Source organism: Brassica napus, chromosome C9 (genome assembly GCF_020379485.1).
Source record: "Brassica napus cultivar Da-Ae chromosome C9, Da-Ae, whole genome shotgun sequence".
NCBI classification, from domain to species: Eukaryota; Viridiplantae; Streptophyta; class Magnoliopsida; order Brassicales; family Brassicaceae; genus Brassica; species Brassica napus.
This window is the reverse complement of record NC_063452.1, coordinates 3,406,242-3,425,556: the sequence shown is the minus strand read 5'-3', so window position 1 is coordinate 3,425,556 and position 19,315 is coordinate 3,406,242. Positions and strand designations below refer to the sequence as shown.

General features: G+C 34.0%; 1 protein-coding gene across 4 annotated transcripts; it reads right to left on the bottom strand.

Annotated features, from left to right (window-relative positions):
• Positions 1 to 4,065: 4,065 nt before the first annotated feature.
• Positions 4,066 to 8,147, bottom strand: LOC106440344. 4 transcript variants are annotated; one of them, XM_013881986.3, is made up of 6 exons: positions 7,777 to 8,147; positions 7,345 to 7,479; positions 6,872 to 6,924; positions 5,259 to 6,764; positions 4,998 to 5,112; positions 4,066 to 4,866 (listed from the first exon to the last, which is right to left on the bottom strand). In XM_013881986.3, exons 2-6 carry the CDS (start codon positions 7,451 to 7,453, stop codon positions 4,196 to 4,198), a joined length of 2,454 nt encoding a protein of 817 aa, XP_013737440.2. In that variant the 5' UTR covers positions 7,454 to 7,479; positions 7,777 to 8,147; the 3' UTR covers positions 4,066 to 4,195. The 4 variants fall into 4 exon arrangements, with proteins under 4 accessions (XP_013737440.2, XP_013737439.2, XP_048625677.1 ...); XM_013881985.3 differs by having other exon boundaries at positions 7,345 to 7,515; positions 7,777 to 8,141; XM_048769720.1 differs by having other exon boundaries at positions 6,872 to 6,921; positions 7,345 to 7,515; positions 7,777 to 8,141.
• Between the last annotated feature and the right edge of the window lie 11,168 nt (positions 8,148 to 19,315).

Below are 19,315 nucleotides of genomic sequence, written 5' to 3'. Positions count from 1 at the left end.
CATATATATATAAGCTTAGTTCTATCTTGAACCTAGAAAAAGAAAGTTAGAAAGAACAAGTTTTAGTTCTTTATTTATTATACCAGTATTGGTTTTGATAATAAAGATGAAGAAAATGAGAAACTAGCGAATGGAGAGTCTTTTAATGGTTTTTGACATTGGAGTAGAACAAAACAAAATCATCCCTCTCACACTCTCTCTTCTTGTTTTAGTTTTTTACCTCTCGGGGGAAAACTTGTACACTTTATTTCAGCTAAAGTGTCTAATGAAAAGAAGAGAAAACTGAATCCATATGTTGTGAAGGACATAGATGGATACACTTACCTTCATTTGGACTTGAAGGGGCACCAAATGGTTTCAGCTTCATATCTAGTAGATATCTACCGAAGAGCTTTGTGTCTTGCAAATAAAGATGTAATATTTCTCTTGTATTTGACATTCGAAAACATACATCTTTCCCTTGTAAAAGCAATGTTGAAAACTGCAAGAAACCATGAGACTGAACTGTATTTACAGTTAGAAAGGAGAAAATATCTTGCACACACTGCTTTCAAGTCCATGACCATAGATTTGTTTCGCTATATACCATTTTAATAATTGATTCTTCTTATGTTTGATAATTGATATTTACACTTTGTTTTAGAAGAGACACTCGTTCTAAATGCAAGACCAAGTCTTTTGGATGAGCGAGATGAGAAGAAAGATTTGTCTTTGGTTTGGAGCGTCCATGAGATACTATGAAGTTATCTGCAATTTGTTAGACCGATCAACGAAAAATGTTTTTGTATGTGACCATGATGAATCATATCATCTCTATGTGGGAGTAGAAAGTAGTCATATGGACGTTGTTAGAAAGATTCTAAAACGCTGTCAATTTCAACGCACATGCTCAACAAAAAATGTCAGAATATTCTTCATGATGCAGCTAATATCTGCAAATTTAAAATTCTTTCAAATACAATTACCATGAAATCTACCAAAACTTGTATGGCACAAATATTTAGTAGAATTAGTAGAGATACTTTATAGTTAGTTAATATATTAAAAATTAATTAATCTACTTAATCTACAAATGTTTTATCTCTACAAATGTTAATCTACAAATGCTTTAATCTCTAAAAAGTAAATTATTAAAACTAAAACAAAGTATTTCTACAAATGTTTTATTCTCTAAAAATTAAAGTAGCTCTACAAATGTTTTCAACCGTTTAAAAAGTATCTCTAAAAAGTAAAGAAAGAGAAAATATTAATTAGAGTCGAACGATTAAAACATTTATTTTATTTTCTAATTTTTTGTTGGTAAAGGAAGGAAAAATGGCTTCTCTCCCTTCTTAGTTAGTTTAAGTAGATTAAGTACATTAACTAATTTTTAATTGAGATACTAAATAGTTTAAGTAGATTAAGTAGATTAATTAACTAAAAAGTATCTCTATTAATTTATTTCAAACATTGGTTATAATTCGAGTCGAACTGATAAACCTATGCTCAAAATATATTTGGGAAACTTTTAAGCGATATTTGAGCGATTTCTAACAAAAAAATGGATAAATAAGTTGAACTTTTCTTTGCTCGAAAAGAGAGTCTCTCTCTACATTTTGATCATCTTTACTCGATTTGGTAAGTCTATCCCCTCCCTCTCATGTACCTGTTTTGTGACTTTTTAAAACACAATTGGTGGGAACTGATTTTGTGTCTCTTTTTTTCTTGTAACAAGTTGTGATTTGGTTTAGGTTTGAGATGGAAAGTTCTGAGATGGAAAGTTTTGAAGAAGGTCGAGATATAATTGAGGCACAGAGGTTAGCAGATGTTCTTCATAATCAAGGGAAACTTTGATGCATCCTTATGAATCTAATAAACAAAGTCCCACGCAACCTTCTCCCACGAGGTTTTCTTGAACATGGGACACCAGTCACGCCACCTATGCTAGAAGTTGAGTTTGCGCCAGAGTTTCTTATCAATCTCAGAGTTTCAGATCTTTTCAACCTCCCTGGTGAAACCGTGCTGATGACTCCAGAGATCTCTAGCAAAGTGAGTGAGGGGACCAAAGAGTGGCTGGAGAAACTGAAAAGTCATGAAACACCACTTGCACATGCATGAATAACGACCAAGGAAATTCCATTCTTCATCTTGCTGCTACCTGGAATGATCTTAAACTGGTGAAGAGCATTCTCTCTGAATGTCCATACCTTTTATTGGAGCCACACTTAAAGGAGCAGCTTCTAATTCATGTGACGACACATGTTGGTCATTTAGCTGTTATTAAGGTTCTTGTTGCTGCATTAACTTTTATTTCAGCTAAAATATCTGATGAAGAGAGGAGAAGACTGAATCTATATGCTGTGAAGGACAAAAATGTATACGAGTCATTGTCCATTCGGCCATCCATACCATGAGAGGAGAGGGGTTGAATCTTTTGTTATATAATATATTTTTGCATAGAGACCTCACTCTTTTTCAATATATTTGGTACTAAAGGTTCTTTTCTCCTTTAGCCTGTAATGTGTTATCATATTAGAATCATGTACTCCTTCCATTTTTTTCATTTGTTTCAGCATATTAAAAAGATTTTATTATAACTACATTATTTTAAGATTTATCGATTTTCAATTAAACCAAATTAAATAATATTTCTTTAAATTTACCATTTATTTTCTTTAAATTTATAATTTATCATTGATTCACTATTTTTTAAAACATTTATTTTATATAATTAAAAAGAGCATGTAGGTTGATAAAACACTGTTGGGTTGTAATCAATGTTTTTAAAACCGGACCAGAAGATGAACCTTATATTTATTTGAGTCATGGTTCAATATAGTTTAACCGGATCAAACCTGGTTCAATAATCTGGTTCAATATTTTTTAAATATATAAATTTAAAAGTAAAGATAATAAATATGATACATAATAAAATATAAGTAATTATCAAATATAAATTATTTTCTTGTTCATATGGTTGGTTTATAGACTTTTGATAGTTTTAATAGTCTATCAAAAAAAAAATTAAAATTCTAAATCATTTGATTAGGTATGAACAAGCAAATCCACTAGAAGAAAATGAGTGCATTGCCATGAATTTACCACCAACATTTTGCGGCAAAATAAATAGTGCCACGTAACATTGTAACAGTATTTTTGGTAAAAACAATTTGTAACAATTTTGTGGCAGTATTTGACACAAAATATAGTTTCTGGCAATGTGTGGAAATTTTTGCAACAAATTATCACAAAAAATTTCAACACAATATTTGCCACGGTTTTCAACGAAGTATTCCACAACTAAATTTGTGGCAAAATATGGCATGTTTGACATAATTTAAATGGTAAATCTTAGATATTTCTGAGAACATAGCCACAACTATGTTTAATGCAATCTGTGGCAAAACTGAGCATCAACATGATATTGTTTTATTTTTCATTGCCAGCTTGGGAGAAGCCATGCTAGTGATCCAGCCAGTGCTTTGTTGGAGCTTCTGGATCCTGAGCAAAATGCAAATTTTCTGGACACTATTCTCTTGACGTGGAAGAATAAAGGAAGATGCTCAAACAAGAAGATAGCGGTTGAAAAGGTTATGAATGATGAATCAAACATTGCAGAGTATGTTGCCAAACCTGTGTTCCGTGCAGAAAAGATCTATGAGCCCACACCGGTAGGAGTTGTGATGGGTCCTAGCTTGGACAATCAATGGGTGGTTCAACATTGTTCATAGAGACAACTGTTGTGGAGGAAGGTGAACTGAATATAAAGGGTCACCTCGGTGATGTGATGAAAGAAAGCACACAAATTGCTCACACTGTCGCCAGAAAGATCTTGCTAGAGAAAGAACCAGCGAATCTGTTCTTTGCAAACTCCAAGCTTCATCTCCATGTTCCTGCAGGAGCCACACCCAAAGATGGTCCAAGTGCAGGATGCACCATGATTACATCATTGCCATGAATAAACCTGTTAAAGAAGATCTTGCAACGACCGGAGAAGTCACTTTAACAAAATTCTTCCTATTGGTTCTTTGTTTTTCTTCATCCTTTTTCCTCTTGAAGAAGATTGATTCTGTAACACTTTCTTAATCATTATAATAGTTTATTTGCATTTCATCTGATCTTTAAAAGGATTTACCCATGTAGACAATACAGAACAAATCGAAAAGAACTGTTGAAAAATATATAAGGAATGCTCAGAGACGCAGACCATGAGCTTCTAGAATGCTGAGAGAAGATCAGACTCAACCAAAGCAGAAACTAACCCATGTCCTTGGCTTCTATAATGTTTCTCTTTGAACACTGAGACAAGATCATTAACTAAATCATCAACCAACGTAGAGACTATCACTCCTTCAATGTCAACACCTTCTTCATATCTCTCTCTCTCGAAATCAAGCCAACACCCTTCCAAACTGCTCATCTCTTTGTCAACAAGCTCGTCCATCATCATCTCCCTCATCTTCTTCAACCCGTGAACCTCTCTGTTGAGTTCTTCAGCTAACCAATCTCTACGTTCAAACAGAATCCCTTCTTTCCCCAATATCCCTCTGCAGGTACCCCTAAACATCTGCTCGCATTTAAGTGCTAAGGAGTTATTGACAAAATCGAACACTGTCCTTCTCCTGAGCTTGGCTGCTGTTGCTTCTCCACGACCCTCCATTTCATCAAAGAGGCTAGCAGGTAATATGTCAGCAGCCATTCCCAAAGCGAACTCTTTCACCATCAGTTGGTCAGAACTGAGGATCTCAGATATGTACTCAAGCTCCCAGTCCAGCCTTTCTTCGTCTTCTGAATAAGCCAGTGTTATTACAGACTCTGAGAGTTCTGAGTCTTCTTGTGCTGATGAAACCCATGTGAATTCTTGATCTGGTGAGGACTGTTTAATCCCTGTAAAGCGTTTAGAAAAGTAAAATTAGCTGCAATCAAGCTTCCTTTTAGTTCTACTGCCTACATCCTATTCAATGCAAACAGTGTCTTAAAGATTTAAGTTTTGCAGGAAGAATGTGGACTTCACAAACCATGTTCTGTGGTCTGTCTACAATCTGAGAAGCCCTTGCTGCAGGAGCTTCTGAGATCATCAGCTTCTGTCACAGTGCTAATGCTGCTAACTTCCTGCTCTTCTGCTTGTATCATCTTTTTCAGAATAAACAAAACATTACCAGTTAGAAAGCCTTAAACAATGTAAAGAGACTAAAACTATAGAATGCTAAATATGACAAGCAAGAAACTGCTTATAGATTAGATACTTGGTCTCTTAGCTGGATCAGGAGACAACTAACCTGGAATTTTTGTTTGTCATAGAATGAAGTGCAGTCAGAAACAGATTCACTCTCGGACAAAACTCTATCCAGACCGTTTTGTGTCGACTTGTCATACTCTGATGAAGATGAAACCATCCCACCGTTCACCCCATCTTTTGCACTGAAGCGTGAAGACTCTTCTTGATTCAAGCTACAGCTGGAAGACTCAAGCTTACAAGTCAGCTCTCTGAGCTTTTTCTCTAACAGAACATTTAAAGAATCACCACCAAACATATCGAAACTAACTGCAGAGTCCGTCTCCTGGTCAATTCCTCGAGTGGAAGATAGTGAATCAGATGATAAGCCTTTGATGGGAGACGAGAACGTGAATGAGATCACATCCATTTCCTTTTTCCCATCATCTTTGCCTGTGTTATCAATGGTGATGTTACATTTTATCACGTTTTCATTCCTTTTGATCCGTTTATCACTGGAGATTCCAGTTTCTTGCTTTTTGCTCCTGGGAAGAGTCTTCTTGCGAGATAAAGATAAAGAAGTGTTCTTTCCCGCCAGTGCCGTTGTTGAACCTTGCTGCTTTGACAGTGGGACCTTGTTCACAACTTTGTTAACTACATTGCTGCTTTTTTGGTTTGAAGCAGATGTTACTGAGCGTTGGTTCTGTTTCTGGTAGTTCTGCTTAAGCGCACTCTTTCCTCTGAGACCATTCTGGCTTTTGACTATACCATTTTTAGCTTCCGCTTTCTCCTTTTGGCTTGTTCTGCTGACGCTTAAGGGCGTTGTGCTGGTCTTTGATACAGAAGGTAACTTCACTTTTCTCTTCAACCCATCAGAACTGTTGTTCCCCATAGACTTACTAATACTAGCTGATGGTGTTGTGACTGATGATGCTGATGCTCTCTTCTCGTTGTGCTTTCGGTTTGACACTTTCTGCGCAGCTTCTAGTTTCTCTCTTAAATCTTGAATCCTCATAGGAACCGAAGAAGGAGAGTTAGACGGTGGCGAAAACCGCGTTCTAGCAGCCATCCTAGGACTTGGCTCAATCATTCTCGAAGCTGCTTCCATTACATACACAGGGTTCCTGGATGGGACAAAGCCAGGACTCCTGATGGGAGACAAGAGTCTATTGTTGGTGACGCAGATCGGTTTGGCCGACCTGGGAGGAAAAGTTTCAGTCTGGAACCTCTCAATGGGTCTGTTGCGTCCTTCACTCGTTCTTGAATCCAAATGTTCCCAAGATACTCCTCCATCATAGTCACTACGGAGATTTACATAGCCAAGATTCTCATACGCATTCCATTTGCCTGTGTTCCTTGAAGGTCTGAGGAAGAATGGATCAAGATCGGGGTTAAACCGAGGCTCTTGGACATTTGGTACTGGTAAAGACTCTAAACCCATGAGCCTCGCAACCACACTTGGGGCTCTTGTTCCCTGCCCTTCCTCATCACTGGTAACAGAAGATGCACAACAGCTTGACTCACTTCTTGGGTTGTAACTCAAATTCTTGCTAACCTCATCAACCTCAATCTGTACAAAAGATTCACATCAAACATCCACTAGACTAACACGAAACATAAATAAAGAAGACCAAAGCCATTTGACATAAGCAAGGTAATAGTGTTGAGAAAACTCACGAGAGAAAGACTAGAGAGGTTTTGAGCATTCTGTTTTGTCTGCTTTGGTTCTTCTGATACAAAAACAAGAAGAGGATGAAACAGACTAGTTATATATTCACTCACATCATTATGAATCCAAGAACAAGAACAACATTGTCTTTAACCAATGCTCAAGAAATCGCTAGGCGGTGATTATGCGCGCTTTATAGGAGATTATTGTTTAGGCAGGTGCCTATACCGATTTTTTTAATGCATAGACCGACTATTTAAATGCCTAGACCGATTTTTTAGAAAATCATTTTAGAAAAATCATTTTGTTTAGGTCTTTAGAACACTAACTTTAACCATATAATCAAATCCTTCGAACGAGAAGTACATTGGTCTTTAAACTAGACATATCTACATGATGCCAGAGAGAGTATCACAAGAACTGAGCGAAACATTTCTTAACTAGCTGTGACCATCACCAAAGGCAATACTTTAAGACACACCTGAGAGTTCCGAGCTGCCAGAAGAGAAGAGCTTCTTCCGTGACTTTCCAGGCCAATCAAATAGATTCAAGAACCCTCCTCTGGATCGTTTCCTCTCAACAACTTCCATTTTTTTTTTTTTAATTATTCTTCCATCTACAATGCAACAAAATGGGATCTTGAATTGAGAAACTGTAGTAGACAAACCAAAAAAAAACGGCTTAAAGATTGGTATAAATAAAAACATCAATAATTGACACAACTATTAATCTGAAGCAAATGGAGATTAAGACAGGTTTAATCTAAAAGTGGACACCACAGGATAATACAGAACGTAGCTGTGAAGACAAGACAACTCGAATAAAGATTAGACACATAGATAAATACAAAAAAAAAAAAAAGACTTGAACTTTTTACAGGAATCAATCAGATCAGAACGTGAACCGCTTTTACCTATTGGTTAACTTGAGTTGAGATGCCAAAGACCTAAGCTTTCGATAATGGGCTCATTCCAAATTGGGATCTTGTGAAGGTTACAAGCAATTTCACTCACTTGAACCAAAGCAATTGAGAATTGAAATCGAAAAGGGAGTCAGAAGAAAGAGAAAGGAGAGGTTTTTTGAGAGATGGGTCAGATCAGTAAAGGTTAAAAATGAGAGTAAAGATTTGGGATTTGGGACCAATGGAGAGTGAAGAAGCAGAGCAGAGAACTTGAAGAAGAAGAAGAAGAAGAAAACAGATACTATACAGTGTGGATTGATGTGACGAGAGAGAGAGAGAGAGAGAGAGAGAGAGAGCTGCGTTTTGAATTTTCCACTCTCTCACTTCCCCCACCACACCTCTGTAAATTAAATTAAATTGAATTTTGACCAAATAATAAATAAATTGAATTAAATGTTTATATCCTTTTTTATTTTTATTTTATAATTTCTTGTGTCGAATTTATTGTTTACAGCTTTCAGTAAAATGTGGATTTCTTCAAGTATTAAATTTTATAAAAAAAAAATGGATTACGGATCATAAAACAAAGTTGCAGTCCAATTAGCCGAATGCCTGAATCAGTAGCGTATTGCAATAGTTTATAGAAAATGACATATCTTCTTTTCAGTTATAGAAACATGCAAAAACTTTATAGTAAACAGTGCTGCAGAGGTCTAATAATATGCCAAATCGTAATAGTTTATTTTCCATTGTTTTTGGGAGCCACAAAATTGGTTTTCGGACTCCACTTTCTTATATTTTACTAATATGCTAATCGTATTCCAATTTTCATATATTTTACTAATATGCTAATCGTATTCCAATTTTTCAACTTTGTCAAAAAAAACAGAGTTATTTCAACATCTTGGTGACTTTATATATTTGTAGAAATCGTAATCAATGCAGTCCAAATTGTCACCATTTGGAAATCTCTGTCGACCACCATTTAGTATTTCTTCTGTTTGTGTCGAACACGTTTGTGTACAGTTATTAGAGCTTTTTTCTGTTTCTGTTAATTACACCTTTCGGATTATTTTGTTATTAAGCTTGTGAAAGAAACGGCACATGGAATTGGTTCATGTGAGGATTGTCGCATATGCAAGTTTCCCTGCTTTAATCATTATACTTCGTTAATATTGTTACCGAAAGTGTTTTCTCACAATTCGGTATTCATCATTGTAAAATATGAAGAGTATATCTCTACTTGACTACTTTATTACATATATGAACATCAAACCTTATCAAATCATGCAAACTTGAAAAAGGTGGAACTAAACTGAAGTTTGGCAAGAAAACATAAAACGAATGACAGTGAAATATACAAATATGAAATGGATAGTAGAAACTTATTTTAATCAAATCCAATATGTTCGCATGCTGTTTTGGGCCAAACTGAAATTTACTTGGAAGTTAAAAAAGTACAAGAGAGTCATCAATCAAAAGCATTTGTAGAGATATTTGTCTACCACTTTTGCGAGTATGATTAGAAGTCTTTTCAGTTGGACGGTAACTATCCCAAGACACAGTCAGATCTTGAGTAAGATATTGGTGTGAATTTGTTGCAAAGCACAGCCACTTTTAATAGCCAGGTTCCACAATACCCAAACCAAACCCCTTGAAATCTTGTAGCATCCACGATGCACACATGCATTCTTATCATGAGAAAAAGGTTAACTGGTTTGGAATTTGCGGTTGTAGAACCAAAAATAATAATAATAATAATTACCATAGTTCTTAGGGTTTAAAATATCTCGAGAGGATTATAGATGTCGACATAGATTAAAGTATTCTCCACTAGATTTCTAGAAAGCAAATCAGTATTTGCTGAGAGCTTGTCATTGTAAAGTTTTGATGCGTCATTATACATATCGTAAGACTCCTCGTACAAAGGTTCTCCGTGATGGGATACATCCCAAAGCTGGTACGAATTCTTCTTGCTCCACGTTCATAGGGTGTCTACAAATATCATGTGATGAAGAACATTAAAGACAAATTGCAAAAATAAATTATGATGCTACTGGCATTTTCGGCTAAAGGAGAGGGGAAAGAATCGAAGTCGTATTTTGAGTTGCATAGCAGGAATGCAAAAGTAGGTGTTGGTGATATCACTACTACCACACACACGCAACAGCGACGAAAGCTACTCTCAGTTATCAGATTTGTCTTTTCTTCTCCAACCCTTCCATTCAATTTCTCTATATGCTCTTCAAACTATTGCAATTGTTGTTAAACGGTATTATTCTCTTTAATAACAATATAGTCTTACTGTTATTTTTTGAAGATCTTTAGATATGTTTAGGAAGAAAATATAAAGATAATTTGTTTGTTTATAAATATGTGGATGAAATTGGAGGATACTGCTAAGTTTGTCAAAGGATCGTAGCCAGCGCCACACGAAGCAAACGTTACACCTTGGCATGCGGTTATTACCCAAACCAAACTTTTGGCAAACCGAACCGACCCGAAAAGTTTGATTTTCAGTTAGTTCGGTTTAAAGGTTTGGTTCAGTTCAGCAACTAAAAAAGTTCGGATTTTGGTCCGGTTCGGCAATCCGTTAGTTTGGTTTCCTAAAAAAAATTCCAAATAGCATCAATCTTAACCGAAACTCCGAAGAAACTAACTAAAATCCGAACCAAAATAACGAAATAACTGAAATTAACCAAAACTTTTTGAATTTATTCAACTTAAACCAAAAATTTAATTGAAGTACCGTAAAACCAAAAACTTTTGGTAAATTTTTTTGAAACCGAACTAACCAAAAACCGAACCTAACCAAAAAAATTCGGTGACCGACCCGAACTAACCGAAATCCGAACTAACCAACCTGAACTAATCGAAGAAACCAAACCGCAGGTCTAGTTACACCGGTTAGAAGATCATTAGGTTTCATATTGGGCAATTGATTCCTAACTATTAGGAAGTTCCCTTGGTCCAGTGGTTTGACCTTTGACCAAGGGTTCATTAATGCTTCTACACCAGGAGGTCATTAATGCTTCTACACCAGGAGGTCTGGGTTTCGATTCTCGGAAAAGGCGGAATTATGCGAATTAAAGGAGAAAATGCTGACAAGAGATCTGCAACATGGTGCAAGGAGTAACGTCAAGCGTGGATTCCATAGGGGGCTCAGGTGATGCAGTCAAGTGTGAATTTTCATACGGCAGGTAGAATTGTCGGATATAGAATCGTCTGTAATATTTCTCATAGTTGTAATAGCATAATTATCCACCGTTAGGAAAAACATACCAAATTTTTACATTAGGAAAACAATTAAAGGATTACATGTTGTGTTTTGATATTTTTTTTTGAACCGAAAAGGGTTAAACCCAGGTCTATTAAAGACACATACCTAACCCCTGGGTGGGAGGTGCAATCCACAGATGGATCATCTTCCGGGTATTCAAATGCATATCCGCGTGACCACATGTGGAGCTAATAATTTCGCACTAGAGGGGAGTCGATCCCTGGCCTGGACCAACAGGGCAACTCCTCCTCTATTGGAAACCATTAGACCACCACGATGTGGTTATTGTGTTTTGATATTTCAATCACAAAATTGATGTTTTGAGGATTTAGTAATTCAAATACAAAACATTTTTCTGAACTATTTATTATTATTTCTTTAAAAATGTATCATCATAACAAATTAGCACACGGTCTAGTTTTCTTGCTCGTTCTTTTTTAAACTTGGTAGCAAGAAGGTTTATTGTAGAGAAATTAGGTCATATAACCTTAATAAAAAACTATAATTTACTAAATAATCAAAACTTTATCCTTTCTCTCTTTCTTTTTCTTCCTATCTCTTTTTACCATCTCTCTACAAATCTAGTTTCAATTTTTGTTTTGGTTACTTGGCAAATAAACTTTTTATCGTATTTGTGAACATCGTTGGTTTGAATCCCTGTTCGGGAACGCGCTAGACGCTAGTCGGACGGTCGGGTTGGGCCTAGCGCCTAAAGAAAAAATCGAGAATTAATCGGAAATTATGCGAGGCGGAATTTTTAGATGGTTTACTATATTATAAAACATGTTAATCTTTAATTGTGTATAACATTAATACATTTTCATGTTTAAGATTGTATAAAACACACAAATAGAATATATAAATTTAATATAGTGTAATTTTCATCAAAATTATGAATATAAATGATATTTATAAAATTTTAGATCAAATAAACAAATAAAAATATTATTAAAAATAAAATTAAAAAATAAAATTAAAAAATAATAAAAAATAATAAAAAATAGATTAGGCGGCTAGGAGGTCATTTAGACGGTCTAGGCGAAAAAAAACGGATATTCGATTTTTTAAACCGATTTGGCATAAATCGGACGGAAGCAAAAGTGGGAAAAAAAAAACAAATTAGCACACGTATGGACGGTGTGTAACACTCACGTGCTACGATGCAAGTACTTCTGCAACAAGTTTAAAAGTTAGTATCTAACAGATGATCTTTCGTCCGATAGTATCTAATAGAGGATCTATGTCCGAAACTTCCTGGATGCTTGGTTCACTAATACTTAATTTTTAACAAAAAAAAAATACTACATAGATCTTCATGTACTCTGACACATTCATGAGTGTAGTACCTACATGAAGAAAAAACATGTCTAGAATGATAACTACAGATGTCTCTTTCACAATATTTATTACTGATACGTCCGAAATTCTTTTTTTTTTAAAGTCCTAAATTTATGAGTTTCATGGTTCTAAATTTAAGATTTTCATGAAAGACACGTCAAAAGTGATTAGTTAACTACATGGCTCGATGATCAAATATATCAATCAACAGTTACTTTGACTATTCGACGTCCCTTAGTTTCCTTATGTTTTCCTCGAATATGTAAGGAAATTTTCAAGAAATTTTCTTAACATTTACACCCAAAAAAGTTTGAAGAAATGTAGTTATGCAAATATTACACGCCAACCTTTAAAAACATAGATTAATTTATCATATGCGACCGCATATGTCAGTTAAAAAGGGGCTACCCTCCGAGACTGATCGTGCCCGCACAACCACGGTACTTCCATCTAATTAGTATTACTAGGGGCATTGCATCCGAGCAAGCACGGAGTCGTGGATAGAGTTCTTGTTTCATCTCAATATTTGCTAGGGTTATTGTATTTGTGAATTTTGCGTTTTAAGTTGTTTTTCAATTTTTTATTTTATTATTATATAGTTAGAGTTGTGATGATGAACTGTGTATGCATTGTTCTCCACTTATGAAGGACTAAACTGTGTTAGTAATGTGATTGATATAATTCATGTTGTTGTTTGCTGTGTCACCGAGACTTATTGTTTGTTTGTCGTTTTAATTTGTTTCTTGTATTGTTGAGAGTACATAAATTATATTAAAATTGTTGAGAGTACCTTTTGTTTCTGGATATTTTTTCTCCAGTTTAGTTATGTAAGTTGTGTGTATTAAGTAATAATTTTTATTATCCTTATTATGTTTGTTATATGTTTTTATTTTATTTTTAAACTTGTTGCTCTTACCGGACCTTTAAAACAAATACATGAAGAGTTGTAGAAATAACTATAAAATGAGTGACAGTTCTGAGTATTTGGGATTTACTGAATTTTAAACGAATTTATGTATTTCTCATAAGAAGACAATAGCATTGACATGTTAACATTGGGCATGTAAGTTATTTTTATAAGACAAGAGGAGTGAGCAGGTGGAGTTGTTGTTGCCGCCTTTGTGTCTGTCGGGATTGTCTCTTGTATCTCATGTTGTGTTTGTTTGTCTTTTATTTGATGGGTAATATGTAAACAAAAATCATTGTTAGTTGTATTTATCAGAGTTCATAACTTACTCTGTTTTTTTGTTTAGGTAATTTCACTTATTTTGGTTGTCGTATTCGTCTTCTTCGTTGCGAAAGTAAGTTTGTAAATTGTTAAATAGCTGGCCGTGTAGTTTGTATTTGTTTAGCTGACTCGATGTATGAGTCGTTGCGAAAGTAAGTTTGTAAATTGTTAAATAGCTGGCCATGTAGTTTGTATTTGTTTAGCTGACTTGATGTATGTGTCGTTGAGTTTTAGTTGAGGTGATTGGTTTGGTATATTTGTTTTGAAGTTTATTTCTAAGATTAGACAAAAAAAAGAGGTGATCATTAATGATTCGTCTTTTTTAGAATTATAGTTTTTGGTGTTTTGATTGTTTGGGTTGTTGTGGTTTCTTTTAAGCTGTAAAATAAAGGTTTGTGTAAAATTAGTTTGATAAGTAAGGAAGATAAATAGACGACCACAAAATTTGGGTAGAAAATATTTTTGATTATTGATGTTAGCACAAGATAGATAATAATATAAAGGGAATTCTGTGTTGATTGTTTCTTACGGATCAATGAGGAGACGGATAACAACTCGAGTTGTTTCTTTGCTAAGGTCAGAGCCTTGGACAAATTGGATTTGCCCAACCACATCTGCGAGTTTAAATATCAGTTATGATAACGAAACATATTATAAACCCAGATGCAATATGATAATATACCTGGGAGTTCTAGGTTTGTGTTCGCAATCACTTGGAAATTGTCAAACAGTCTAATTATGATTGGGGATTGATCTCAGGAGCACCCGTGATGACTTCATAAATAATAGTTGGTGAGATGAAACGAATGAGAAATGGATGATCAATTATCTTGTACATGCTTGAGCACCTAGCAATCTTAAAACAATCGACTTTCACAGTGGAACCGGCTTTCAAAGATGACATGTAATGATTAGCACGTCCGGCAGGAATAAACCCATGAATCACGGAATCTGCAAATAATATTATTTAACAAAGAATCAGGAAATCAATTAAAAGCAATTATATTAAATAAGTGTGATAAATCGAAGATTAACTAATCTTTTCATCAAGGAAGAGAACCGTGATTCCCATAAACTCACTGTCTTTCTTGAAGTTCAGGAAATCCCATAAGCGAGGAGGTTAGAGGCTATGCTCTGACTACTACGACCAACACGAAAAGACTCGAAGGTTGAGTGACGGATGCCGGTTCGCCGGTTTGAGGAACTGGAGAGGCCGATAGACATTTTCTAGAAGATCGTTAAAGCTAAGAGGAATCAATGAGTTTTGTGGAGATGCAGATTGGGTTCATCAAAGATGAGAATCATATATATAGGGTTTACAGAAAGTCTACAAATCAGAAACATTTAAGATCAAGCGATTTAAGATGGAGAGATGAAGAGTTCACCGGTGAAAAAATAGATTACAAACAGACACACATCGCAACTCTGTAACTCAGACTTGTCTAAGACAATGATGAAAAGAACCCTAACTCATGTTAAACGAAGACAGTTTACAATATGGAAAAACTATAATTGTTGTTTTTTCATGTAACGTGATGAACCTCATTTAAAAATGAAACTCATAATACACTTGTAGGCCCGACCCACAAAAAAAAACCGAAGAAGCAAAGGTTTCCGACTTTCATAAATATATATTAGTTTCGGCCATCAATGTACAAAGTATCATTTAGTTTGGTGGTATAAATGTTGGTGTTTATATCTCAATAAGTCGGGTTCGAGCCACATGTTTGACACTTTTTCACACTTTTTAAAAGTGGTACCCACCAAAATGCTGACGTGTCGCCTCAGGAAAGAGAGAACTGCTTCATTATATTATAGAATTTTCGGCCATCAATGTACAAAATATCTTTTAGTTTAGTGGTATAAATGTTGGTATTTATATCTCAATAACCCGGGTTTGAGCCACAGGCTTGACACTTTTTCACACTTTTTAAAAGTGAGACCCACCAAAATGATGATGTGTCGCCTCAGGAAAGAGAGAACTGCCTCATTATATTATAGATTTGGCTTAATATAATGAAGGGAAATTCTCTCAAAATAGACATTTTTAAGTTTTTGTCACAAAAATAGATCTCAAAAACTAAAATGGCCAAAATAACATTTTTTATTTTGAAAATTTTAAATTTTTTTTATTTTTACAAATTTAAAATCCTATCTCCAAAACTCCACTCCTAAACTCGAAACTTTAAACCCTAAACTCTAAACCCTAAATCCTAAACCTTAAACCTTAAACCTTAAACCCCACCGCTCAACTCTAAACCCTAATATCTAGATTAATTAACCCTAAGGGTATAAGTGTATATTTACTTCTTTTGATAAAACATTTAAGTCTATTTTGGTCATTTTTATTTTTAAGGTCTATATTTATGACAAAAAAAATTTTAGGTCTATGAAATTTCTCTATAATAAATATTTTTAATCAAATCTTTATCGCAATATAATGTATAATTAGGTCTCTCCCAGTTCTGGACCTCAATATTCTAGAATATGAATAATAGAAAATCAAATAAAATGAATGTTATTTGTTTTTTTTTTTAACTGAATGAATGTTATTTGTTACCGAAAGAAAAAATTTAACCCCGACGCTATATCTTATCTCTGACTAGTCCAGTCCTAATAGCTACGTGATTCAATACATTAACAATATCTTATCATTGGCAAGTCGGCAAGATTTACTAAGACCATGATTATCGCAAGTGGTCCTTAAAATTTTTTTTTTTTCAAAAATAATAATAATAATAAATCAATTGCCTGTCGCCACGTATCGGTGGAACCCGCAAACAGTGCCAACCCCCCCCCCAATTACCAATCCTTATTTGGTGATTTTGGGGAGTGATTTTTAAATTTTTGTGGGATCCACGCGTTAGTAGGATCCACATTTTGTCAAAAAGCCTCCCTAAAAACCTTAGGATGTTCATGCTCTAATAATTTTCCCTTAAAATTAATTATTTTATTTAAAAAAAATCGAAATCTCAAATGTATTTTTACAAAAGGGAAACAACATTTTTGAAACTTTTTATAACTTTTAGTTTTACTATAATTGACAGATTGCAACACTTAAAAGAAAAACCTATTGTATACTAATTCCATATGTTCTGAATCTTTAAAACTACATTGTTTATAAGCAATCGACGTGTAGATCTTTTCCTACACAAAATCCCTACCTGATTTTAATTAGTACTATTCTAAGAAATTGTTTTATAAGAAATTTAGTGATTAGAGAAAATAAATATATTTATATATTTGAGTGCAAGATTTTTGACAAAGAAAAATTAATATAAGAGGGAACAGTATTTGAGTGTGAGATTTAGTGATTAGAGTTAAAGTTTGGGATGTAGAGTAATTTAGTGTGATACAAACAAAAACACTATTTATGATATTTAGCATTTTTATTCATGTACATAATACTATGTATTGGTCGTTTTTGTTTTTGTAGATACTTGTGTCGTTTTTCGGCTTCCATCAAAGAGGGAGGTTGTCCATTAGCAGAACGCGTTGATGCAGAAAATAATGTTCCAATGTTTTCTGCATCTTTGTCCTTCCAATTTTGGAAACACTTATAATTAATATTTATGTTGAATTTTAATATATATGATGATAACTTTTTTTTGAACATTAACATATGAGATGATAACTTGCTTAAAAGCGCGTTACGGCTTCACCTAAGCGTGCTTTTAGTCGAAGATCTGGCCTTGTCAACGCTTCATGTCAACGGCTTGGCTGGTTTATAAATTTTCAAAATAGTTCAAAAAACTGAAATATTTCATTAAGCTAATTAGACCAACTTATAGGTGAAAAATGTTGGGATTTATTAAATCTATGCCAAATCTATATTATTTGATTAGTATGATATTGTCCACTTTGACTTTTAGACAAATCTGCATGAATTTACTTTTGGTTTTCTTCACAAAATGTCTTGTACTAACTAGAGTTGGATGACGTCTCTTTATATATTAGAGACTCTTTTGTCTAATTTTCAATGAGGGGTTTTGTTTGATATTTCACATTCTTCCTCTTAAACTAAGGACCACATTTATTTCGTATGTTTTTTCTTCCTTTGAGAATGCGCTTCCACAATATTGCGTTTTTTTTAGAATGTTTATTCTCCACAATTTCACAGGTTTCATGATTCTGACTTGATTCTGCTACAGAACTCCTCTTCCGGCTTGAAGGGTCCGCTTCCTATTTGAAATGTATTTTGGTCTTTTTGTAGATTTTCGTCAGCCTGACACTCTGATATCAATGTTAGAGTTTATTAAATCCATGTCCAACTTTATATTGTTTGATTAGTACGATATTATCCATTTTGGGACTTAGACAAACCCGGATGAATTTATTTTTGGTTTCTTTTTCAAAAAATCTCGTACTAATTAGAGTTGAACATTTTTTTATAAACTAGACTCTCTTTTGTCTAATTTCTAATGTGAACTTTGTTTGATATCTCATAAAAAAACACCCGATTATAGGTTTACTTGCTAGAATTTGATATTCTTATCCTATAATTTTTTTAGGCCAAAAATATTAGATACATGGGACAAGATTGGAGAATTATCCAATCGTTTTTAAAAGTTTCATATTAACGTTTATAAATAAAAACATATAGATAATTTCAAAATTAATGTTTGCATCTGAGAAACCTATAACCCCTAGAAAGTGTTTGAAAAAACACTGAATCTTCATTAGCAAAATCTAAATGAACAGATATTGTTTTAGCAATTTGGACATTCATTTTATTTAAGGTTATTCGATTTCCACGATACCGTTATAGTTAAGAAGCTAGTACCGTACTAGGAGTACCTGTGGAATAAGAAATTATTGCTCTTAAGTACTGGTGTTTTTAAAACCGGACTGGTCGATGGTTAAACTAGGTTCGACTATGAAGCGGTCACGTAACCAGATTGGATCTCAGAATTATTAAACTGATAAAACCATTAAAACTATCAAAAATCTATAAACCATCCATATTAATATAAAACTAGTTTATATTTATAATATTTTATGTTTTAAATTTATCTATATTTTACTTATGTATCATATTTATTAATATTACTTTAAAATTTATACACTAAAGATATATTAAACCAGAATATTGAACCAGGTTTAATCCGGTCGAACCATATGGAACCATGACCCAAAACTTATCCGGTTCAGGTTCTGGTCCGGTTTTAAAAATACTGCTCTTACCTATAAAGTTTCATTTTGTTTAAGTTCTAATTAGCATCAGGGGTTGCGTCTCTCCGAGGCCTAATAATCGAGAAACGGACAAAGCGTTTTAAATAGTAACTCTTCTAAAACACGTAGATTGTAACTTCTAATTAAGATGCAATTCTTACACATAATTAAATGCAGGATCTTAATATGTCTGACAACAACAACAAATGCAGACTCATGTCTGAGTCTCTGACCACAAACTATACAAGTGAACGTTTATATCATAATGAAATGGTTGTCTTTTTGTCTTAACGGGGTCAACGATATTTTTCTATTTCTTTGGAATATATTGTTCAAACAAAAATTGTAATTATAGCAATTTTATTTTTTTGAGATTTAAAAGCTTATAAGCTTCAAACTAATTAGATAGACACATAAAACGAGTTTAAAAGTATAAGAAATTGATATAAAAATGATTATGCTTGCAAATTTTCTTCCAAACACGAATGACGAAAACAAGAACGAGTTTCTGGAAGAGAATTAGCAACCTTGTT